This window comes from Protopterus annectens, chromosome 13.part0 (genome assembly GCF_019279795.1).
Source record: "Protopterus annectens isolate FY-2018-M chromosome 13.part0, PAN1.0, whole genome shotgun sequence".
NCBI classification, from domain to species: domain Eukaryota; kingdom Metazoa; phylum Chordata; order Ceratodontiformes; family Protopteridae; genus Protopterus; species Protopterus annectens.
In genome coordinates this window covers 97,160,456-97,186,510 of record NC_056747.1, presented here as the reverse complement: position 1 = coordinate 97,186,510, position 26,055 = coordinate 97,160,456, and the positions used below count along the sequence as shown (strand labels likewise).

General features: G+C 42.0%; 1 protein-coding gene across 1 annotated transcript in view; it reads right to left on the bottom strand.

Moving 5' to 3' along the window:
• The window catches only part of GTPBP3 (GTP binding protein 3, mitochondrial), a 466,262-nt gene that overhangs the window by 348,629 nt on the left and 91,578 nt on the right, over positions 1 to 26,055 (bottom strand). The window contains exon 4 of the mRNA XM_044090661.1: positions 8,850 to 9,052. Coding sequence (XP_043946596.1) covers positions 8,850 to 9,052 — 203 coding nt within the window. The remainder of the gene's footprint in view (positions 1 to 8,849; positions 9,053 to 26,055) is intronic.

Here is a 26,055-nt window from a genome sequence, read left to right as displayed (position 1 = left end):
GGAAGAATGTCCTGAAAGGCCTGCAATACAAGCAGGACAGCTCCCATCCCCAAGACAGTGGTGCAAAGACGGGTTTCATAGTGGATCAAGCTCCCTGGACAGTCCTCCCATCAAAATGCCCTCTCACTCAAGAGAGGAGTCCATTGTGACCGTGCCCAGAGAGAGAATAAAAAGAAGTTATACTCTTACCGTAACATTCCATCTGTATTGTTGATCTTCATTCATTCATTACTAATGGGCAGTCGGTTCCATCCACGGAACAGAGTTAGCCTAATAAGCTCGTGCCAGCCAAAAATCTCTCGAGCTAACCTTTACTCACAGTGCCCCTCTCACTGTTACCTCAGATTGAGTTTGCCCATGATAAAGATAGCAGGAGCTTTTTCTGAGCAGAAAACCCTAATGTGGTATTAGGACCAAAGCCGATCCTCTAGGAGCCCCTAGGAGGGGGAAGGATGATGGGATGTAATGAATGAATGAAGATCAACAACACAGATGGAACGTTATGGTAAGAACATAACTTCTTTATCTGATGTTGTTGATCTTCATTCATTCCTTACTGATGGGACAGAGTCCCTAACTACTTTATGCCCTGGGAGGCCCTTACAGAAGGATGTTCCTGAGTACCATTGAGCAAAAGGATGCTATCCCCCTGGAGACCAAATCTAATTTGTAATGAGTGATAAAGGTATGAGGGTTAGACCAAGTTGCAGCTGCACAGATATCCTCCATTGAAGCCTTTGAATGAAAAGCTACAGAAGTAGCCATTGATCTGGTGGAATGTGCTTTGACCTTGCCCGGTACAGGAAATTTATTACACTGGTAAACCAAGGAAATGCAGTTTCTCAACCATTTGGATAAGGTCACTTTGGAGACAGAGTTTCCCAATTTCGGGCCAGAACAGGAAACAAATAACTGGATTGTTTTACGTACTGAATTAGTTCTGTCCAGATAAAAACGTAATTGTCTATGTACATACAACAAATAAAGACTGTATTCTCCTTTATTCGAGTAGTTGGGAAAAAAGACTGGTAGGTCAATTGTCTGATTAATTGTTAATTCTGAAATACTTTTAGACAGAAAGAACGGCTTAGTCCGTTGTGACACTCTGCCTTTGTGAAAGACCATGTAAGGGCGTTTTATGCACAAGGCCTGAAGCTCAGAGATGCATCTCATTGATGTGATGGCTACTAAGAATAGAGATTTCCAGGATAAGAAATTTAGATTGCAAGTGGTAGCAGGCTAGAAAGATAATTTTGTCAGAGACTGCAGTACTAGTGTCAAACTTCAAGGCTCAATCGGTTCCTTGAAGGGTGGTTTGATATGCAAAACCCCTTTCAAAAAGGTTTTGCAGAGACGGGAGATTAATGATGAGCCTTGGAATCCATTAAGGAAATTTGAAATAGCAGCCAAGTGTACTTGGATGATGTAGACTGTTGCCCCTGGATGAAAAAGATCTGACAGATAATCCAAAACCACAATAACAGGAGCTGAGTAAGGATCTAGTTCTCTTTGTCTGGACCAAATAAGGAATCTCCTCCATTTTCTGAGAAAGATTTTTCTAGTGGATGGTTTATGTGAAGCCTGAATGATATCACGTACTGGGGAGGTAAGATTATGCTGCCTGGCGATTACTGGAAGTGAAGAAACCAAGCTATCAGCTTGAGACTGGACAGGTTTGGGTAAATCAACCCTTGCGGGTGCGAGATCAATTCTGGAGTTGGATCCAGAATCCAAGGTTAGTATACTAGGTGAGGCCAAAGGAAGGGAAACCAAATTTGTCATGGCCAGTAAGGAGCAATGAGGATTACTCTGCTTCTCAGCTGAAGGGCCTTCTTTAGAAATTGGGGGATCAGGGGGAAGGGAGGGACAGCATGCAGAAGTCCCATGGGCCAATCATGTATTAAAGCATCCCTCAGGGGGATTAGGGCAAAGTAGCTGCTGCATTTGTGATTTGCTGGGAGGCGAACAGATCGCAGCAGGGTCGGCCCCAGTGGCTGAAGATCTTCACTGCTACGACTGGATTTTGGGACCACTCGTGAAGCAGTAGTATACATCTGCTCAACTTGTCTGCAATCACGTTGTAAATCCTGAGAATATGCGTTGCAATCAGAAAGTGGTTGGAAGTTATCGCCCATTGCCAAATTCTCATGACCTCTCAACACAGTAGGAAGGACTTGGTTCCCCCTTGTTTGTTGATGTACCAGACTACTGACATTGTCGGTCTGAATAGCAATTGTTCCTGAAGAAAGGACAGACTGAAATGCTTGCAATGCGAGAAGCATTGCCCTCAGTTCTAGAACATTGATATGCAGTTTGGCCACATGCTTTGGATGGTCTTTCCCACTCCCACCCTATCAGGGAAGCATCCGTGGTCTGTGACCTTGGGTTGAGATGGGGAGAAAGGGCGACTCCACAAGTCCTCTTCTTGCTTCAAACACCAAATTAGATCTTGATACCCGAGCTGGAACCTGGTTCTGACAGAGTATCCCCCAGAGTTGGGACCTTATCCTTTCCAGTCTGTGATCTGGTAGAGAGACCAGACAACACTGGGTACTGAAAGTTGCTCCTATAAATTCCAAGGTTTGAGAAGGAGTTAGTTTGCATTTCTTCCAGTTTATGGAGATTCCTAAGAATTCTGCCAGTGTGAGAGTATAGTTTAAGGCTGTTAGCAGTAGACGCTTGGTGGGGGTGGTAAGGGGCCAATCATCTAAGTAAAGAAACACCGGAATCCTTGAAGTCTCAAGTGAGCTGTTACCACCGCCATGCATTTGGTGAACACTCTGGGGGCTGTAGAGAGTCCAAAAGGCAGTGCTTGGAAGTGGTAATGATTGGTTCCCAACCAGAAGTGAAGGAATCTTCTGGAGCGTTTGTCCATTTCTGTGTGGTAATACGTATCCTGAAGATCTATTGAGCACATCCAATTGGCTTTCTCCAGAAAGGGGAGGATAGACTGAACTATGACCATCGAGAATTTTTACTGTTTGACAAATTTGTTCAGAATGCTGAGATCCAAAATTGGTCTCCAGTCCCCTGTCTTTTTTGGCACTAAAAAGAATCTTGAGTAGAATCCAGATCCTATTTGATCTGGTGGGATTGCTTGGATGACTTTTTTGAAACAGCTTTCTTATCTCTTGAGCTGTGCTTCCCTTTGACTGGGTGGAACATCGGGAATTTGTCTTGGTGAATTCAGGTAAAGGTTGAAGGGTATGGTGTAACCTCTGGGTATGATCGTCTGCAACCAAGAATCTGTGGTTATGGTTTGCCAGGCAGGGTGGTGCAGTGAGAAATATCCCCCGACTGCTTCCAAGAGGAAAGCAATGGGGCCGCTCTTCAGGAGTGCTGGTAGGGTTGTCCAGAAAAAGAATCCCTGGACCCCTGGTTACGCAGGCCCCCTCTGTCCCTGTATAGGTATCTTCTAGAAGAGTTGCCCCCTCTGCCCCGGGCAGTAAACTTGGCAGGTATGTCACAGAAAGGATACTGGGACTTCCTGTGCCGCACCTTTCCACGCCTTTGATTCCTAGAGTAGGGACAGTGGGGAGTGGAAAAATGCACTCTCATTGCAGACAGGGTTTTGCCATCCTTCTCACACCTGGCTAATGTGTCTTTCACTTTTGGGCCAAAAAGGGAAGAAGCTTCCATTGGAGCATTAAGAAAGGAAGACTTAAAAGGGTTCACAAAGTCACACAGGCGCATTCAGGCGTGATGTCTCATGACAACGTCTGAACCCGCCGCTCTAGCCTCCCCCTCGGTAGTGTGAGAAATTAACTGTATGGAGGAATTGGATATGGATTCCAGGGTCGCAAGCTGCAAGGCAACTTTATCACATAACTCATCAGAGACTGCTCCTGCTAAGGTTTTGGAGAGCTTAGAGAATAGGTTTTTCTGAAGCCTACTAAAGTGTGCTAGATAGTTCAAAGACTGAATGGCAAAGGTCAATGAAGCAAAAACTCCCTTCCCTAACCTGTCCACTGCCTGAGACTCTCTGTTTGGGGGATGGACAGTGCGGCTCTCATTGGCCAGCTCTTTCTTCGTGGCTGCTGCCGTCACCACCATAGCAGCTATTGGAAGGCCCTTGGACCAGTGTGGGTTTCCTTCAGGAGAGGATAAAATTTTGTCTGGTCTCCATAGGATTGGTTCGATGGTATCAGGACTCTTCCATGTACGCTGCACAATGAGTTGGACTAGCTCATCTGCAGGTGGGGTCACCCAGGAAGTAGATGGTCCAGCATGAAAAGCTGCAAGAACACAGACTCCTCAGAGGAAGCGCTGGTGGGCTTCCAGTCACCCTGCTGTTTCATAATTTCCAGTATGTCTCCAAAGGAGACATTCTTAGGGGGTTACCGTGGGGACCCCTCCCCTTCATCAAAGTCTGTATCTTTGGTGAGGGACTCCTAGGGGAGTCCACATGCTTCCTTTTGCACATCCTCTTGCATGGTACCTCTTCAGCAGAGGCTTCTAAAGATGACTCACAAGAGGGGGCACCCTGCTGTAGGGTATCTTGTGACTCTTGTGCTTGAAGTCCTGACGTGGTAGTCCGTGTCAGCAGCGGCTCAGAGGGAGGACGTAAATGCTGTTCCAACTCAAATGGTTTGCCAACAGGGGCAAGGGCTCTCTCCATCACTTGGAAAGCTGCCCCACCTGAAGAGGGGATGGGAGCCCGGAACAGAGAACAACCTCAGAACCCTGCCCTGACAGGCCCACTCCCAAGGCAGGAACCCCAAGAGGACTAGGTACTGTTGGGACTCCCAGAACCATAGTAGATGGCGCTGTAGAAAAAAAGGTGCCGTACCAGGTGTCACGGTGCCAAAATTCTAGTCATGATCGTGAGGATGGCCCGGCTTCTAGCAAGCCAAAGACCAAAGGGTCATCTTCGGTACCACAGCGAGATCCACCAGTGGAACTGAAGAAATGGGAACCCAAAGAGGTGTTGGTGCCAAGGACTTTGATGCCTGCAAGGAGGTCAAAGGAGGAGAGCATGTCAGACTCCATGGATATAGACTCCCCAATCCAGATGGGAGGGGAGTTTTGGATGGTGTTGCAATCCCTCTGGCCGTCAGCAGCTGATCCACAAGATGCACCACATTCAATTCCGAGAAGCCATTCCAAAAGGGGACTAAATTGTTGCCCAAAGAAAGGATCCACCATGGGAGAACATCGAGTCTGAACAGATTGGCCTATCGGCACCGTGGTCTCAAGATCAATTATATGAATGGGCAAAGTATCCGGTGCCTGAGTGACTAAAGTTGGTGGTGGAGGAAGTGGAACAGACACTGGAGGTAAAACTGATGCCATAGACATTGTCGGTGCCATGACTGATGCCGGTGTGACAATTGTTGAAGATGGCACCGAACTAGAGATTGTCAACTTCGGTACTGAAGACGGAGCCGTAGAGGGTAGATGAGGCCCTGGAGTCGAGGCAGTCAAAATCAGTTTAGGTACTTTAGGTTTGGGTTCCTGCTTTTTATCACCAGAGGGTGAGGAAGGAACTTAATGTGGTTGCTTTTTGTGCTCTTTATTCGGAGGGGGTGAGACCTCAGACCCAGAAATAGCCTCTGAGAAAGGTGTCTTAAGAGGGCCCTTTAAGATCAACTTGTTCTTTCTCTCATTTAGGGTACGAGAGCTGAACCCTTTGCAAATACCACAAGGAGGCTGAACTGAAAGGTGAGGAACACCCAGACAATAAACACAGGAAACATGGGTGTCTGAACTGGGCATTTTCCGACCACATTGGTCACACTGTTTAAATCCAGAAGTTCCCTTTTTCTCTGACATTGCAAGTACAAGTTTAAACCAAAATGCTACAACAACTCTAAAAGAAGGGATAGAAAAAGTTTTTTTTTTAATATAGAAGGAAGGAAGAAAGAGAACAATGGTATCAAAATCACCTCACACAGTAAGGGAAAGGGGGGGGGGGTCTATACCAACGATGGTATAAAAGATTACCAAGTTAGTAAGGGAGACAGTAGAAATATCTTAATATATGAGTAAATGTTTAGCGATTATGTAAGGAAGTAAGTAACGAAGACATAGGATGAGAAATTTGAAGAAAAAGTTTTTTTTTTTAATTGAACTGTATCAAGTACTTAGCTGAGAGCTGGCTTGACACATCTTTATGGCTACCCGGCAAACGAGATCTGGGGTAACAAGGAGGGAGGCACTATGGGTAAATCTTAGCTCAAGAGCTGGAAGAGCAGAAACCTCCTGGAATGCCTAATGCCTTGCTATCTTTATGTGATGGTAGGTATCCTTCAGATCAATCAAGCACATCCAGTTGTCCTTCCTCACGACAGGCAGAATGGACTGCATCGAGACCATTTGGAACTTGGTCTATTTTGCAAAATGATTCAACTTTCACAAATCCAGAAATGGACAGAAACCCTTGTTCTTCTTTGGAACCAGAAAGAACCTTCAATTGGCCTTAAACCATGTTGATTTGGTGGGGACCTCTTAGATGACTCAATTTACTAACAGTTTCTAAATTCTGATGACTACATCCTTGCTTTGTTTGAGATTTAAATTTGGAGTTTCCAAAAATGGAATTGCATAGCCTCTGAATATGACTCTTAACATCTATGTGTCTGAGGTGATGGCCTCCCAAGCTTCTGGGTGTAGAGTCAAATGACCCCCAGCTACCTCCACTACCGGGTGGTCGGACAGGTTGAGGAAGAGCTACTATGCCTCAGCCACATTTGCACTGATGGTGTTAAATTATCCTGTTCACTTGACCTGACTTCAGTGTGACATTGTGTTAGAAGTGTTAAGGGTAGTTAAGACACAGCATGGTTGTTGAAACGGTCTCCTGGAAAAGGGTCCGCAGAAGCACTGATTTTGCAGACTGCCCCTACTGTGAGGGCAATACACATTGTGATTACCCCCTGATGGCAGGGGGAACCTTCAGAAGAAGCTTCCTGAAAAGATTGCTGTGCTTTCCCAAAAATAGAAACATTTTCTCCCTTCTGGTTCTGACAGAAGGTCCACTGAATGGTAACAAAACTTACTCCAATGCACACTCCTAGTCTAAGTGTCCTTAACCTTATGCAAAAAAAGTGAACATCCACCAAAGGGAGCATTAATAAAGGATGCCTTGAAGCAGTCTGCAAAATTACACAGCTTCATCCAAGCATGGCAACACACAATAATGCCATCAGTCACATTAGACAGCAGACAAATGGACACATTTGCAATAGATTGTAAGGTGGACAAATGAGTCTCCAAAGTCTTCTGTGACTCCAGAACCTGCTGCATCTTAACCACCCTTCTTCTGACACAATGCCACACTGAAGTCTGGTCAAGTGAGCAAAATAATGGGAACATGCCTGAGGCATATTCCCCAACCTATTCAGTGCCTGAGACTCCTTTTTTGAGGGATGAACTGAGGAAATTTCTTCCAAAATGTCCTTCTAAGTGGCCACCGCCACCAGAACTGCATCAACGGCCAGACCATTACACTACAGTGTTGCTGGTCCTTGGGAGAGGCAAGAAAATTGTCTGGTTTCTTAGGGGCTGGTTCCACCATATTAAGCTCCTTCCACACCCTCTGGGACACTGGGTCAATAAGAGCATTATGAGAGGGACTACCCAAGACATGGATGAGCCCACCACGAAGGCCTCTAAAAATACCAACTCCTCCAGAGATGGGGCTTTGGCAGTCCAATCCACATGGTGCCAAAGCAGGTCCAAAAGATCACCAAAAGAGGCATTATCGCAGAAGGATTTAGGAGGACCCCTCTCCTTCTTCGAGGTCAGTATCCTCGGTGAGGGATTCTTCAGAAGAATCCAGGTGCTTCCTCTTGCATTGCCCTTTGCCTGAGACTTCCCACACTGGAAAATCCAGGGAGGGAGGAATTAGAGAAGCAGGGGGCCCTGTAGGTAGGTCAAACTGGAGACCACCCAGGGTGGGCTGTCCTGGAGCAGATTAAAGTGAGTCCAGAAGTGCAGATGACCAAATGGGGGATACTGTGTGCAATGGATAACTCCTCCTGATGGGAGAACATCCTCCCTACAGCATTCAAGGCTGGAACAGGAGCCGGCCAGAGCCAACACAATATAGGATATGAAGATTTCAAGGAGATAATGGACTACAGTAATTTTTGATCCTCCTTCAAAGGTTTGAGGTCCTTACAGCCCTCCTTATTATCTTGGTCACCCTTATCATCCTAGCTGGAAGAGAAAGAGTTGCTGCCAGCCAGCAACAACCCTTATAGGACCAACTCGGCCCTTCTCTCATTAACTGCACGAGTACCAACGCCCTCGCAAATAGTACATGGTGACTCGGGGTGAACAACCTATCATGGGCATCTTGAGAAGGGAGCTTGTGACCTCAAGCTACACACTTCTTAAAACCCTTTTCCATATGGTTAAGTCAAAAGAATCCTAATACCTACAACACAGCAAACAAACACTAACACCACCCTAGGTGAGAAAAGCCTGCTAACAAAATCAACACATCAAACCCTAAAACCTTTGCTATCTAACTAGAAGAACTCCCTAGACCAATTACTAGAAAAATAAAAGAACTAGGGTAGAGAATAAGGGAATAAACCAAACTACATTAAAAAAATTTGCAATAAAGGATACACTCCCACACAGCAAACTACCAAGCTGCTGTGCAGGAATGGTGGCAAACAAGATCTAGGGTAATCTTACAAAAGAGGGAATTTATAGGAACAGGAGGTGGAGCTAGTGGCTTGAAGTCTGAAATATGGGCAGTCTCAAATCTGAGTCAGATCTGATCACCCACAGGTTGAATTCAGGTGTAAAAGACAATATCAGATCAGTAATTTTAAATGCATAGTAGCAAGGTCAGAGTAATACAATCATAGATCTAGATGTAACAGTTTAATGGCTACCTTGGTGAGTCGAGTACTCCAGCCCTGGTACAGCTGCTTCAAATCCCCTGCCATCTGCTGGAGTGCCTGTCTTCTTTGTGCCTCTGTCTCCGCATGAATAAGATCGCCCAGGCCCTCAACCTCTGTAAGATCCAGTTTCCCATTTTGGAAGGCTCGCTTGGTAAATTCCCCTGCTTCTGATGGACTCAGATCAGGTAAGCTTCCTGAAAAACATGAGACCAAACAGAGCTACAAGGCATGAATGAAAAACAAAAGGAATACAAAGCAGTGAGAAGTAAATGGTACAACAAGGGTACAAGTATGCCACATGGATTCTTCACACATACCCAAAGGGGCAGTCCCTCAGCTTCATATCAATATTCAGAATATATGTTGTTAACATATTAAGTCAGGGTTCATTTCTTGGCAACAGAAATGGTGTCTACTCCTCACGTCACAAGCCCCCTTCCCAAAGTTCTCCCACCTACATACTCCTAAAAATACATCTTTCTGAGATCGCATTCAAAGTGCCAACTTGGACACAGACATCTAATTAAATTAAAGGTGAAGTAGAACACCAAAGCACTGTTACTGTAGTGTCACATTCTCATTCAAACCCTCATGAAAAAGATCCATAATGGTGAAAATAAAGCACACAGGAAATGCATAATTAGCTACAGAGGTGGGGAGTTCTCCTGGAGTTAGCTGCATGTCTGTGTGTGGTCTAGCACAGACATTTGGTACAAATGTGAAGAAAGGATAAGATTAAGAGTGTGTCTGAAGACTGAAGTACACGATATGGAAAGATGCAGGAAACTTAAAGTGATGATTTCCACATTTTGATAGTGCAAAATATACATTAATGCATAATAACAATATTTGTTTGTGATGTGGTGGTGCAAAATGAACATGAATGCACATTAACAATATTTTTCGAAGTTTTCCTACTTTTCAAACTACATGCACTTATGTCCCAGAAAATTATTCAATATCACAGCTAGAAAAAGACCTCTCTCTCTCTCCCCCCAATACATGATTTATTTATTTATTATTTTACATTTGTTGACTGGGATGGTCCGACTGAGCTGAATAGCCCTTTTTCAGCGGAGGCCCGGGGAGAAAAGCTCCACAGTATACAAGTCATTAAAAGCATTAGAATTTCATAGTAGCTACACAGAAAGTATATTAGTTAATACAGAGGTAATTAGTTAAGAAGCTTCATTGTTTTGAAATTTAAGCATTAAACAACATAAGACAATAATTCATAAAAAAGAGCAATAATTATAAGTAACAGTAGATGTTTCTAATAAATGATTGAGATCAGAAGAGGAAATGAGATCTGTAGATGTAAAGGTAAATAGTATGCAGAGCAGTGGTTATAGTTCATCATCGGAGGTAAAACAGGACATACTGACAGTGAATAGTAAGGTAGAGTTTAGCAAGTGGACTGACTGTAGTTTATGGAGGATGATAACAAGGGCAGGACCAGTGTGCTTTTAGGTATTCTTTCTTGCAGTTTTGAATTGATTAGTTTGTGTAAGAGACCTGATTTCTAGTGGTGGTTTATTCCATGCTATAGAAGGATTGGAGCTATAGAGATTGCATCCAAATTTAGTTTTAGCTTTGTATATTTGTAATAGGTTTTGGTCAGAGCTACGCAAGGACCTGGTAAGGGAGTATTGAGAGAGCAAAGAGGACAGGCTAGGACAGAAGGATTGCTGGTATAGAAGTGTATGGCTTATCTGTAGTTGGGAGTGAAGGAGTGAGTGGGGTAGTTCAAGCCAGTTTAAGCATCTTAGTGAGAGACAATGGTGAGATTTATAAGTTTGTTGAGCAGTGAATCTTGCAACCTTGTTATAGGTGGATTCTAGTTTTGCTAGAAGTGTGGAGTTGAGATTAGTGAGAATTTGACAGCTATACAATAGACTGGGTAGTAGGTATGAGTGAGAGAGGGTGACTCTTGCTTTATTTGTAAGACTGTAGAATAGGGAGGCAGATGGTCAGCCGAGGAGGAGCAGGGCTTAAGTTTATGAGTAAGGATTTGATATAGTTAATAGGTACTGATTTAAGAGAGAAAGGAATTTGGAGGAGAGGGTTTGGGAGAGTTATCTATGTTGGTAGTGGAGGAGAAGGTCTTTTATCATCTTTGATATGGATTCAATAAAACAGGTATTGAATATGGTAGCTGTTTCTTCTGGAGTATTGTTTGGGCAGGGGTTGGGAGAAGAAGGGTTTCCAGGATGCAAGATTTGTTTAATTGAGTTCCAGAATTTTTTGGGGTCTGACCTTTGCTTAGTAGGCAGGTTAAAATAAAAGATTTTTTTGTCCTTGTTAATGTGTTTTTTTGCCAGATTTCTGAGTTCTTTATATTTTTTTAAATGGGTTGGAAGCTTAGTTTTTACCCACATTTTCCGCATTTTGTCTCTGGTATTCATTAGAGTGCGGGTAGCTTTAGTTAACTATGGTGATATATTGGATTTGATTCGGACAGTGCGAAGAGGAGCAAGTGAGTTTAGGATATCAATGGGTAAAGAGATAAGTTGCAGAAACCATGCAGAGTTGATGGAGGTAGAAATTATCCCTGAAAGGTTAGGTTAGTTGATATTTACATCCCTAAGAAAGAAGGATGGTTTTGAAAGTTTAGAGAAAGGTAGAGAGAATGTTTTTAGAAGGTTAAGGTTATCACCTAGAGGAATGTAAGGTCTGTAAACCATTTTCCTGCCTTTGCCCTTTCTGATAACCCTCACCCACCATGTTGTGACATCTGTAACAAGTTACCTTTCTCTTTCCTCCACTGAACATGAACCACAATTTCTTAGTCTATCATTACATTTTAATCCTACCAGTAACCACCTTTACTTTTGGAACCATTAAGCCCTTCAAAGTCATTTCCTTATTTTATTTTCAATCTTTTTATAAACATGTAATTTCATTTTTTACATTTAATGTATTTAACTTGTATTTATACTGCTGTGGGGGTTCTGTATCTTGCAGTTTGTTACTATATTTAGGATTTCATTTTATCTTATTTTATTCATCTCATGAATATTTAATGTAAAGTCATTTATTTGCCCTAATTAACTTTGAATTATGTCACTTCCTGTCTGCTTTGTATAAAAGGAAGTAGCTATGCTTTAACTGTTGTCTGATGAAGTCTAGATTATCTAGACAAAAGCGCTTATCCAATTTGTTCCTGGATTTATGTACTGATTCAATTAGAGTGGTTTTGTGATTTATACTACTGAGTCATCCATTTTTGGTGAGTGGGTCCAATCCAGCTGCTTCACTTAAGTTTAACTTTGACCCACATTACATTCGACAAAGTGAAGAGTAGAGGCAGCTGATATATGAGTTATATATAAGAAATCCCATGGATGTAGTATATTTAGATTTTAACAGACTTTTTGTCATTTTACTACAAATAGAACTAGTACTCAAGGCACAGGAATGGATTTGGCAGACAATGCTAAGGTGAATATTTAGCTGGAAGTGAAACATGACTATTAAATGGTAGACATACTTGAAGGGCAGCAGATGTGTGCTGCTGGGCTTACGTTTGAAAGCATATGTTTGTGTACATGTACACACACACGTACACACACACAGACACACGTATATACACACACACACACACACACACACACACATGCACAAAATCCAGTGGCTCCTGCTTGGGACTTAAAAATTTACAAGTGAAAAAAAAAAATCTTCCTCCTCTTTTAGCCTGTTATACTTCATATATCGGGACTATATTATAAGATTGATGTTTGAAAACATCGAACAACATATGGTCAACACCATATGGTTGATGTCTTCAAACATTAACCTTATAAAAAGACAAAAGAAAAAAGTACCCTAATGGGTTTAAGCAGGGGGGCAAGCCCCCCTGCACACCCCACACCCCCCTCTACTTAAATATACCAACTCCGAGACCACACTACATTGCAGTCAATGGAAATCTCCCCTTACGGTTATTTCCGTTTACACGCTCGAGATTCTGAGCATTCCATATTCTCGTGTCGACAATGTCAGAATCAACATTGCCGGCTTTCGAGAATGTAATATAGACCCCATATATCAAACACCTTTCCCTGGAAAACTCTTCTTCATGTCAGTCACATCATCCAGGATTGCTAAGGTGCAAGAAATGATGTGTAAGAGTCATATAAAGTTCTCCATCCGGGGAATTATGTCATCATATAGAAATTAGCATTTCATGTCTAAGGAAGTCTCTGGGATCTTTTTACACTAATCTGTTCAGCTGTATGTCCTTCATCAAAAGCAAGGAAATATACAAGAAACAACTCTATTCTGCATGAATATGTAAACATCACTAAAACATTACAATGACGGGATCAAACCTACAAACCTAGCAAGCAACTGTCCAATTATTTTTCTTTAAGAAATGAAAATAGGGTTGCCCAGTCGCTGAACAGATCTGAAGGCAATAGTAGCATACTATTTTGTTCTGCAAATGCAAACTGAAACAAGCACTAATATCTCCAATCAACAGGTCTGCAGCTGACACTAGCTTTATGCAAAAATCTACCTGCTCAAAGAATTTATAAAGCTGCTGTCTGGCCATCCACTCACAGTGTTCTCTAAAAATTACAAGACAGATCTCTGATCCAGACATAGAAGAGAGTATGCATCACCTGTCCTGCAGAGAATGTTTAAGCGATCCATCCATAGCTAACAGACGATAATTGGCTTGGTACTCTCAGTTCATTTTATGATTTTTTGCAGCAATTATCCTTATGATTAACATATTGCAGTGGCATAGAATCTTTACCATAACAGTACATGTTCAAATAAAAGGATCACTAGTGCAGGACAGGCTACTGCCTCTATACCCATGGTCCACTAATGGGGCTGCTGGGTACTTCCATTTCTCCAATTTTTATGATGTCAGGGGGGGCATTAGAGTTTATAGTTGACTTCTTGAATAATATGATCAAGAAAACGCCTGTAACTAACAATGTTATTAAATATAACAAGATTGTCCTGGGAGGACCATTTCACTGAAATGCAGGAAGACAACATGTACTTGTTGATTTCACATTTCATCAAATTTAGGTTACTGTGCCCAGTAGTTTTACAATATAATGAAATGTTCTGCAGTGGTACTATGCTTTCTTTACTCCATGGTTTTAAGACCATGGAGAAATTATAATCAAGCCTGAGAGTGTGAGGACAAAGGTCATCACATTAGGAGATGATGGACAAGTCCTCCATGTGAACATTTTAGACATCTTTATACAGTACCAGTTGCACTGCATTTTATATGCTGTGCGATACGCTGCATATACATCTACTCAGCTGTTCAGATTTTGAAAGGATGCAGTTTAACACATTTAATGTAGAGTAAATGACATGTGGCAGTAGGGAAAGTATTCTCAATAATACCTGACAAATCACCATGGCTAATTTACACCCAGTCGAGTGTCCAGATCAGATATACAGACAGTAACCTCCAAGAAAAAAAAAATACTTATTTATTTAATTTATTCATTTGCTTTAACTTAATCAGGTGTGGGTGACAGTTGCTGCTCTTGTTTAGTAGACCACTGGTTTAGAAAAGTGAAACATAAAAATGAGTTATTAGGAATTTACAGCTACACTTAAAGAGAAGATATAATATTAGAGCATCTTTTAGTAGACTGGCATTGCCATGAAAACCTTCGACTACTGCTAAACATTATGCAGTTGTTGTTAGCTAATACTATATTTTTAGGACTAAAAATTCCTAAACTTAGAGTAATAGGAGCTTCTGCTGGCAGCCTATTCCAAATGACTTTTGTGTGCTTTCCTCTCTTTACTGATGACCTTAGGCGTGTTTCATAAATGTTCTGGTTCCTTTCCTGTGGTTTGTGTTTTGGTCTTTTCTAGAGTGGTTCATATATATGTTTCATAAATTAGTTGTGGAAGATTTTAGTGGTCTGTTGGGCTAGTGTCAAGCCAGTAAGACAAATTTTTATTAATAAACTGCACATGAAGCCATAGTATTTAATACTGAGATTAAACCATCGCAACCTATTTAGCAGCAGACAATGGTAATCAGCAAATCTTGCAGTTCTGTTATGTGCTTTTGTTAGTTTTGGAAGTACACTGTCAGTTATATTTGCCAAGACCAAAGACCTAAATAAATGCCTGCCCCATAGACCAACTAGTTCACTTCTTAACTACACGATCAACAATATTGCCTCTAGTCCTCACCAATACAACCACACTATGCTGTACACCTATAGTGTGAAATCCAACCACCATTTGTTAGCATTCACTATACAGGTAAAACCTGATTTTCCATTACACGCTTCTGTCGTCATACACTATTTTAAGGCAAAGAGCCTGCTGATGACTTAAGAAATTTTAAGCACCCCTTTCCCTTGATGAACCCATCACATACTGCTAAATTTTCAAACAGTTCTTTTGTTCACTTAAAAGCATTCACTGAGGCAGATGCCCCCTTAGACACAAATACAAAGCCATGTTCAGGAATAAATGCCTGAGGTAGAACTCTGACACATTCAAACTATAAAATAAGAGAAAGAAATGTATTGTCCATGAGAACAAACTTAATAATCTAACCTCTAAAACTCAGCTCATCAAAGAGCTCAAAATCAAAATCAAATCCTCCAAAACTACTTATGAACTACAAATGGCTAGCTACATCTTATGGACAACTACAAAGACTTTTTCAGCTATGTCAAACTTTAGAAGCAATACCCAGTAATGCACTGATTTAATACAAAACAACAACATACCCTCATCCCAGAAGAATGCATCCGTCATATTAGCTGATAAATTTAACTCAAACTTTGCATCTTTATCTCCCCCTAACAACCCTTCACATATCAGCAAGCCCACACACACCCTCAGTTCATTTTAGACAAAGACCTGGTGGCTCTCTCTAAGTCCAAAATCACTAGCTCCATGGGCCCAGGCAATTTGCCAGGCTGGCCTTCTCCCAGTACCAAGTTCAGCCTTATAGAATTGCTACTAAACCTGATCAGTTTCATCCTCTCCACTGATTTTGTGACAGAGATGTAGAGAACTGCTGCAGTCATTCCACTCCACAAAGGAAAACCCTCCACTGATCCTTAAAACAACATACTAGGCTAAATGACCAACACTCTAGTATGACCCTATGAAGCCATGAACCAATGGACATTTTTAGGTATTAGCATGGTTTGATCCAGGTAGTTATAACTATACAAAACACCTAGTTATTAATGCATTTGTTCACCACCCTTGTTGCTGTTGTTGTATCTTTCGGCTTTTCCCGGTTAGGGGTCGCCACAGCGGAACTCCGATCCACTAATGATTGGCAGTAGATGTTTACGTATAGAGTTGCCAGCCCTGACATACAACCTTCAACGAAGGTATGCCCATTCATGCATGTCTCCATACAGAAGACGCTTTAGCGGTTTATTTGTGCAGCACCCTATTCAGTATATTTTTGGAAAGACAACCTTCACATGGAAATTTATTCAGAGATCTTTCTTGACTCCTTATAAAGTAGCAAGGTTTTCAAAAGATAACATTATTACTTTTTGGAGGTGCACTGAAATCTCTGAAGCAGATTGACAACACATTTTTTGAATGTCCCTCTTTAGCCACCTTTTGGAACTCATCAGATTTTTCTAATCTAATTTTTCTAATGTTAATTCTATATAACATTCTTCTGACTAATATCAATAACAATACAAGCTATTACTTTCTATATACTATTTTAGCAGTTGCAAGAAAAAATATCACCAAAAAAACTGGAGGAAAGTATCACCTCCACAGTTCCAAGAACCTTTGGCTTCATTAAGAAAAGTAATGGTGCAGCAGTTAGCATTGCTGCCTCACAGCAAGAGGTTCTCAAGTTCGATCCTGGGCAGCCAAGTGCTCCGGATTGTGCGGAATGCTCTGCATTTGGTATCGATTTAACTCACTGTTCCGCAGTTCCGCTTTGAACAGTGGTAGCTCCGCTTTACAATTTTTGACTGGCTTGTATACCGCAATTAAAGCCAATCGGCATTGTGGCATACAAGCCAATAGAGCATATGTTCCTGTTGCAAAGGGAGCCATTAGGGAGGCACAAAATGTGGCCAATCGAGTGCCACTACTAGTTTTCGTGCAGCTGCAATACTTTCAAAAGGATATTGCAGAGCACAGAAAAGAACACATTGAGAGTTACAGCTGTTTTTTTCTGAATGCATGCTTATCCTCTTGTTACTGAACTGTTTGAACCTTCATGCAGTTCATTTGTTATGATCGTGGGTAACAAGAATGGGGTACAAAGACTGGACAGGGAGGCACTTACTGAACGGGAGTTGCTGTGGAAGTGCATTTCATCGGGTACGGTTTTGGCTGTACACCGGGCAAAAAGCCTACTTCAACCAGGCCCCATGGAAATGGTGCTTTTTCACACAGTGCGAAAATGGGTGTTCCACATTTTGACTGTTTGTCACACATTGCTAGGGTCTGTGTTCCACATTTGCTTCTGAAAAGGTTGAGACCTATGGTTCGATCCTCAGCTGAGATGCCTTCTGTGCGGAGTCTGCATGTCCTCCCTGTGGTTGCGTGGGTTTCCTCTGAGTGCTCCGGTTTCCTCCCACATCCCAAAGACATGCTGTAGGTGGACTGGACACTCTAAATTGGCCCTAGGTGTGAGTGCGTGCATGTGTGTGCCTTCTGTGGAAGGTTGGGCGCCAGGCTGGCAACTCGACACCGTAAAAACTTCACTGTCAATCATGAGCGGACAGGTGATCCGCTGTGGTGACCCCTAACCGGGAAAAAGATGAAAGAAAAAGAAGAAAGTAATCGTTAAAGATTCTACAATCAATAAACAATATATCCAAAACCACTTTCAAAAGATCCATGGTCTAAGACTCTAACTTAATGACTTATATCAAGGACTAAATACATCTCCTGACTCCACTGTCTAAACTATCAACTTTTGCAACTTCTCATTCAATAGACTGAAAATGCACATACATAAAATTTGTCTTATAAGAATTACAGTAAAATAAATTTTGCTTGTATTAGCACTACAAGCAGCGATAGTTATTCTCAGTCATGCCTTGTAAATACTGTAAATAGATTTCTTCTTTCACTTTTACATGTATTGTTTACTACTATCAAAATGCAATAAAATTTATAAGTTAAAAAAATGAAAGACAACTGTCAATTAGGATGCCAAGGCTAAGCATACTGTGGTTTGCAGGGGCCCTGTTGCACATGAAATAGTATACTAAAAAATCAGGTGAAATAAGTTTAATGTTTTCCCAAAGAATATTATTTTGGCATTGCGCTCATTCAAAAACAGTTTAGTCTCCTTCACCCAAAAAGAAAGCATGCTGAAACTAGAATGGAGTAATGACATCGACTGACATGGGCTACAATAGCTACACTGAAGAGCAGAGATGTCATGATACTGGATGTAGATGGTGCTACCACTGCTGTATTCCATTCTAGTTGTGAAAATCATGAAAATGGAAAACAGAAACCATCCAAGAACTTAGCCTTGAAGTACATTAAGTGACAGAGTAAATACTCCTTGGGTTCCCGGCTGTTTGCAATCCATGGGCCCCCCATCTGTTATGATGGGCCATACACAAATAAACCTGTTCTTCTGAATTTACTTTCAAGAATTTTAAGCTTATTCATGTTTTGCGGTTAGAGCAAAAGATCAAGGCTCTGAACCGATAATGAACTGCTTCCTGTAACCAGGGTACATAGTTTGATTCCTTCCACCTTCCTTTGCATGCTTTGCAACCCTCAGCAAGTACCAGACAGTGCTTCTGGGTTGTCCTTGAAAAGGAACACTTACATGAGTCCAGTGGGCTTACCTGGTTAAAAAATGCATATCAAAAATACAACAGCCAATCTGGTTCTGTTAAGTTATATTTACAGTTTGAGAAAAGCACAATGTGGTTGAGTATGTTTACTTTAATCCAGAGCAGTCTTGAATATTTTTCTAACAATAAATGAATGCTTGTATAATAAAAGCTGCTTTCCCCATGCAAAACCATGGGTGCCTAGAAAATGGTTAAAGCTATGCCCTGGAAATTCTATTGCACTCAACGATGGCTAGATGAGAATGTTTCCTACGACAGAGACAGCTTGCTATCTTTCCTATAATCTGTTATGGGCTCCTGCACAGAAATTCCAAACAAGATAAGCCCTGTAAATGGTACATTCATTACAGTTATGTTGTAGTTCTCTACAAAACATGATTAAGCCAAGCCTGTGTGCAGATGCAAAGACCTGTTTGGGAAGTTCAGCCCACACCACTGGTTGCATAATAAAGCACTTGCAGTGCACAACATACAGGGTCACACCAGGCCTTTGTGATGTATTTCTTCCAGGTCTTGGTGCATGGCAGACCACAGCATCTTTTCAATTCTGCATCAGCAAAGAACTTTAAAATAAGCAAAGGTGACCAAGGTAGTTAAGGGTTTTCTAATTACAAGGCAAAAGCTGCAAAATCATTTCTTCCAACTCCATAGCTCTTATCATTACCAGTTTGGGCTTATGAACCGTTTCTTTGGTTAGTGACTCTAAAACCACAAAGAAATGACACAACAGGCTAGAATTTAAAAAAATAAAAGCTTGTCACATTCTTATGTGGTGAATAATTGTTGCTTACCTTCTAAGGGACAGTTAGAAGGGTGTGATGGCAGTAGCAAGTTCTCACAGTCTGTATGAATGAGTCTATCTAGCCTTAGATTGCCTAAGAAGTTTTTTCAGGGACTTCCATCAGCTTCTTGTGAGGTGGCGAGTCTCAGCCTGCCTGCCTTTTCAGGTCTCACAGTATGGCGAGGCTTAGCTACTCCTCAAAATATGTAAGTTAATAAAATAAAACCATGGTAAATATACCATGTTTAATTTAAACAGTAGCATATCTTGTTGCACAAATAAATACGCTGAGCTGTATGCACATATGCTACTTACCTTTGCCCTATGTAACTGTGCCATTATTAAAGTTTATTGTTCATACGTACACATTTTAAAGCCTACCTTTCTTCCCCTTAATTAATGTCTTTGCCTGGAAGGAAACCTGCAAACAAGCACAGTCGTTAAGACAACTTAATTTCTCTGTTAATCAGAACATTGTCTGACAATCATTTTGTGGCAATTAACCTTTGCACACTGACCATGATGTCTTTGCATCTGACTTTGTTAAATATCTGCTGTTCAGCCAACAATTACTGTACAATACCGTACATTAAGTCTTAACCCACCCTGGCACGCACACACTGTTGCAGGTTTAATGATGTTCTATTTTGCCCAATAACACTAGTTTTATGGGCCTACATAGAAGACATATAAATGAAAGTTATGTCCTTACCATAATGCTAGATCCAGGTTTTCCTGCTTTCATCCAGTTTAACCTTTGGGTTATCAGTTACAACTGATCAGACCTTGGTGCTTTTTATAAGTTTTAGATCCAGGGCTCTGACTCCTCCCCTACCCCCAATTCGCTCTATTCTTCATAGTACATCAGATCAAGTTTACCTGCTTATAACATAAGATTTATCTGATAATCCATATATACAGGTCTACCTAACAAAAGGGATCAAGAAAAAAATGGCTAAACATGAAGAACAGCAATAACAAAGCTGTCCAAAACCAGGCTCCTAAATTTTCCCTTTTGCTCCTGTCAAATGGCTGGACCAGAGTGGGTAGTGGAGCCAAAGGATGAATGGGATCTGGTATGCCCAGCTTGTAGTTTAACACAAAGGTATGAACAGTATATAAAGTAGTTGCAGCACAAACCTTATCAAAAGGAACTTTAGTGTGAAGACAGTAGAAGTGGCTACTGCCTTGGTAGAATGAGCCTTTGGTTTACTATACAAATTCTGCCCCAACTTTTTGTGCACAAACATTACCGTCAAAAAATCACCTGGACATAGTTACTTTAAACACCCCTTGACCAAATTTAGCTTTAGAAAGAGTAATGAAAATCTGATCAGACTTCTAGACCTCCTTTGTCATGTGCAAATACAATTTGAGTTGACGATGAATGTCCAGCAAGTACAGAATATACACTCCTTTGTTAGAAAAGTTTGGGAAAAATGTCAGTATGTCGATAGTCTGATTAAAGGTTCACTTCAGATGCCACCTTTGGGAAAAAAGTGAGGATTTGTTATAAAAGATAATCTGGCCTGATGGAAAAACAGATATGGGGGCTTACATGGTAGAAGAATTTTCCAGGAAAGATATTTTCAGTCTATTATAGAGGCAGGCTTGAATGGAGCTTTTTTTAAAGCTTAAAGCATGACAATTATATCCCAAGAGGGATGAGTAGTCTTAACAGGGAGTTTCCATTTAAATAATCTTTTGAAATCTTTAGAGAAACAACAGAAATCTGATTCCGCCTGATGTGAAAATTGGAAATGAATGCTAACTCTACTCTTATGGTTGAAAAGCTGGATCCTTTTTGAAAAAGCTCTGCTAAGAAGTCCAGAATAGATGGAAGAGGGGTTAAAAAGGAATCTAGCCCTCTGGAAGATGTCCATTTGGATTTAGTTTTTATGAAGACAAAATGTGGATTACCAGAGCAGAAAGCATAGCATCTCTGGCCACCACTGGAATTGGAGAAATCATGCGGTTAATTTCAGTGTTTTCAAGTCTTGGACCGGCTGATGAAATGGGTGACTCAGAAGGCCTGGATGTGGAGGCACTCAGGTCAAATGTACTATATAAAGCCAGCGGAAAGAAAACCAAACTTGCTAGGGCCAAAAGAGGGCAATGAGGATAACTCTGCCCTTGTACCTTCTGGCTTTCTGAAGAACTTTTGTTATGAGGGAAAAGAGAGGAAAGGCATAAAGGAGGCCCAGGGATCAATTTTGGACTACAGCAACCCTCAGTGTTTAACCTGATCCCTCCACAGGGTCAAAGTTACTACTGCACTTGCAGTTAAGGTTCAAAGCAAAAAGATCAAGGTAAGGTTGGCACCAGTGAGGGAAAATCTGTGTTGTCACCATCTGCTTGAAGCACCACTGGTGGGGCAGAAGAATGGGTATGCTCAACTTGCCCATCTAAACATTGAATGTCCCCAGAATGTATCCTGCACTGAGAAAGTGATGGGAAGACATCACCTAATGCCACACTCTCATGGCTTTCTGGCAAAGTGGATATGATCAGGTTTCTCCCTACTTGTTGATACACCAGACTGCCACCATATCTTCCATTTGGATGGACATCACACCCTTGAGAAGGAAGGGAGACCTGAAAGGCTGCCAATGCTAGGAGGACTGCCCTCATCTTCAAGACACTGATGTGAAGACTGACCTCCATGGCTGACCAAGAACCTTGAACTATCTTCCCTTTGAAATACCCCCACTACCCTAGAAGAAGGCGTCTGTGGTTACGGTCTCTATAGGTGGGGAAAAAGGTAAACTCCCCAAGACCATGGGAGAGGTCAACCACCAAATGATGCATTTCCTGCAAATTGGACTGAGACAAATCTGATCATGTAGTAGGGTGAGACATCAAAGACCACTTAACTGAAAGGGTCCACCACTGCAGGACTCTCATATAGTATCTTGCTAGAGGGACCAGAGTAATTTAAGCAGCCTTTAAAACCACTAGCCTGAGAATGCCAAACTTTTGTAATGAATACATTGCCAAACATTTGTAATGTACATTATAATGTTAATGTTCTTGTGCCATTGTAATGTAGAGCTTTTCTCTTCAGGACTCTGCTGAAAAAGGGCTTTAGCCCAGTCAGACTATCCTGGTTAACAAATGTCAAATAAATAAATAAATGAGTCTTGCAGGTGGAGAGGGATGGTGAAAAACCTGTTATGCTACTTGATACACCGGCAATACACTAGACTGCGAGAGTCTGGCTATCTGATGGTTTGTTTCCAGGTGGTATTCAATGAACTCTGATTGTTGCATCAGTATTAGGTGATTCTTTGTAGGAGTTACTTTAATCCCCAACTCTGGGGTAAGGTGGAGCAATAAGTCCCTACACTGAGCCAGTAGATTCCTGGTTGATGCTGTGAGGAGCCAATCATATAAATATGGGAACACTTGGAACCTCTACAGTCCGAGACATGCTGGTACCACTGCCATGCATTTGGTGAACACCTGGTGGGCAGTGGTGAGACCAAAAGGCAGTGTCCTGATCTGAAAATGATTGATTCCCATCCAGAAATGCAGAAATCTCCTGGAGTGCTTCACTTTTTTATATGATAGTAGGCATCTTGGAGTTCTATCAAGTATACCCAGTCATCCTTCCCAAGAAGTAAAATGGGCTAAACTGTGAACATCCAGAATTTTGTCTTTTATGAACTGAACGAGGTGGCTTATGTCAAAGCTTGGTCTTCGGTCCTCTTTTTCTTGGGAACTAAAATGAACCTGAAATAGACTTCAGATCCTGACTTGTCTTGGGGGACCTGCTGCATGACTCTTTCTAGCAGCTGTTTTACTTCTGCTGCTGCGACTCCATATGACTAGGTGGTATGTCTGGAATTTTTCTCCTTTTCTGTTGATGGGAGACAAAGAGAATGAAATAGCTTCTGGTTATTATTCTCTGCATCCAAGAATCTTGTGTGTCTGTTAGGCTTGAGGGTGCAGGGATAAGTGCCCCTGACTGTCTCCAGAGTGCTGCAGTCAGGCATCCACTCAGGAGCACTAATAGAGTTTCTCAATGAAAGGACCACAAACCCCCAATTTTGTGGTCCACCTCTGCCTCTGCGGCAACATCCATTAAAATGACTTCTTCTTCTGCCCTGGTGGAAATCTGTTCACAGGAGTGTCTTGGCTTAATCCCTGGGATTTCTGAAACCACAGCTTTTTTCCTCCATTTTGGTTCTTAAAAAAGGTCCTTTGAGGGGTGGAAAAGCAGACTCTGACCACAGACAGGGTTTTGCCTTACTGCTTGGTCCTGGTGAGTATTCTTTTCACCACAGAGGCGGACCATCAAAAAGGACATTGATGAATGACATTTTGAAGCCTTCCACAAAATCACATAGGTGCATCCACATATGTTGGCAGATAGCAATGCTGATGCCTGCCACTCTGGCAGTACCATCAGCTGTGTTAGAAAGCAGATGCATGGACAAGTTTGATATAGAGTGGACAGTAGATGACTGGTTCTCCACAGATTTCTAGATGTCCACAGGTAGGTTACCTGAGAGGGACTTGGCCAGCTCCTTTGTCAAGTCCCTCTGAAAATGTGCAATATGGGTGAGGTAATTCAGCAGTCTGACTACAAATGTCATTGAGGCATATGTCCATTTCCTAAATATGTCCAAAGCTCTAGACTCTCTGTTATGGGGCTGGATGGATGTACTCTCCTCAAAAAGCTTCTTTTTTTGTTGTTGCCTCTACACCTGAAACATCCAGTGGAGCACCCTTACTCCAGTGAGTTCTTATCCTGGCTTGTTTGGTACTGGCTGCACCATATCAGGTTCCTTCCACAACCGCTGTGAATCTAGGTTTCTATAACATCATCAGCAAGCAGTACTACTCAGGTGGCAGAAGAGCCAGCCCCAAATGCATCAAGGAACACAGACTCTTCAGTAGAGGGAGTATCAGAAGACTAATCCCCTCACTGTTTCACAAATTCGAGATTATTACCAAAGGCGACATCTACTAGACAGATCTTGGGGACACCTCCCCCTCATCAAAGTCTGCGTCTTTGGTGACTTACTGTGGGAGGAGTCCAAACATATTCTCTTACAGGTCTGCTTCATTATTACCTGCCCCATGGTAGACTGGTAGGCCAGCATAATGCATCAGAGACACTTCAGGTACAACTAACATGGGGTAAGATGGCAATACAAGTCATAGCCTGCTACAGAACCCCAAATATATGTCCCCAGACTCTCACTCCAAGTTCCTAAGCACCCTGGAGTCTATCAAGGTCCAACCCAATACCCTCATACTGGGTGACTTCAACTACCCTTCCATCAACTGGGAAAACTATTCAAGTACCAATGTACAGGCCCAATGCATTCTGGAATGTATCAGTTCCAATGCCCTGGACCAGGTCATTCTGACCCCCACTAGGAGGAAGCAACATCTTCGACCTGGTTACCACCAACATAGGAGACCATTGCTCCACACCTATAGTCAATTCCTCCCTGGTTAAATTCTACCACAAACTGATCACCATTGAAATCTCCATCTCACCCACAACCCCTGCTAAGGTGACCACCCTGAAAAACTTCTCTAAAGCCGACTTTGGGCTCCTAAAAACAGAGGTGGCTAACTTCTTGGCACCCATGCTAATGGAAAATAGCTGCATGACTGCAGAATCATACACCAATGCACTGTATGAGCCTGTACACAAATGCATGGACCGTGCCATACCAAATAGAACTAACATTCTCTCCTCCTAAAAAAGGAAGCCAATCTGGTGGTCCCCAGCCATCAATAAACTCTACAACAGGAGGAAGAAACTGTTGCAGAAATAATAGTCACAAGACTTGAAAACCTCCCTTTATCAGTCTCAACAAAAAGCTGAGATCCCTTATCAATCCTCTAAAGCCAGCTATGAAGGCAGAATTACAGCTGACACCAAAAACAATCAAAAAGCCTTCTATAGCTATATCAAAAACCTCCAAGGCAATACCCAGATTTGCTCTGAGTTATTGCACAATGGCACTTCCTTTACTGAGTTAACAGATATAGCCAACAAACTGACCAACAGATTCAGTGCCAACTTTACCCCCCCCAAGGGCCCTAGCAAAATACTAGAAGAAAACCTGGTACCCACCATTTCTGTAGCACAGGTAAAAGCTGCCTTGTCCAAAGCCAAAAATACAGCATCTATGGGACCTAATAATATCCCTGGCTGCATTCTACAAAACAAACTGGCATCACATCTGTGTGCCCTGTTAAATCACAGCCTTACCTCAGTCTATGTCCCTAATGAATGGTGCACTGCTACAGTAATCCCACTCCATAAAGGGGGAGCAACTACAGAACCTGGTAATAATCACCTCATTAGCCTGATGAGTCTGGTATGTAAAGCTATGGAGCGCATCATCATAGACCTGCTTAACTAAGATATAGGAAATCTCCAAACTCTTGACCCCACACAGTTTGGCTTTGTCAAGGGGAGATCCTGCTTGCTGAACCTGGTGGACTTCTTCAAGTCATCACCAAGGCTGTGAATGAGTGTAAGGCAGTGCACACAGCCACAGCCTACCTCAACCTGACCAAGGCCTTTGATACCATTCGCCACTCAGGTATCATTGATAAACTCAGTAAATTA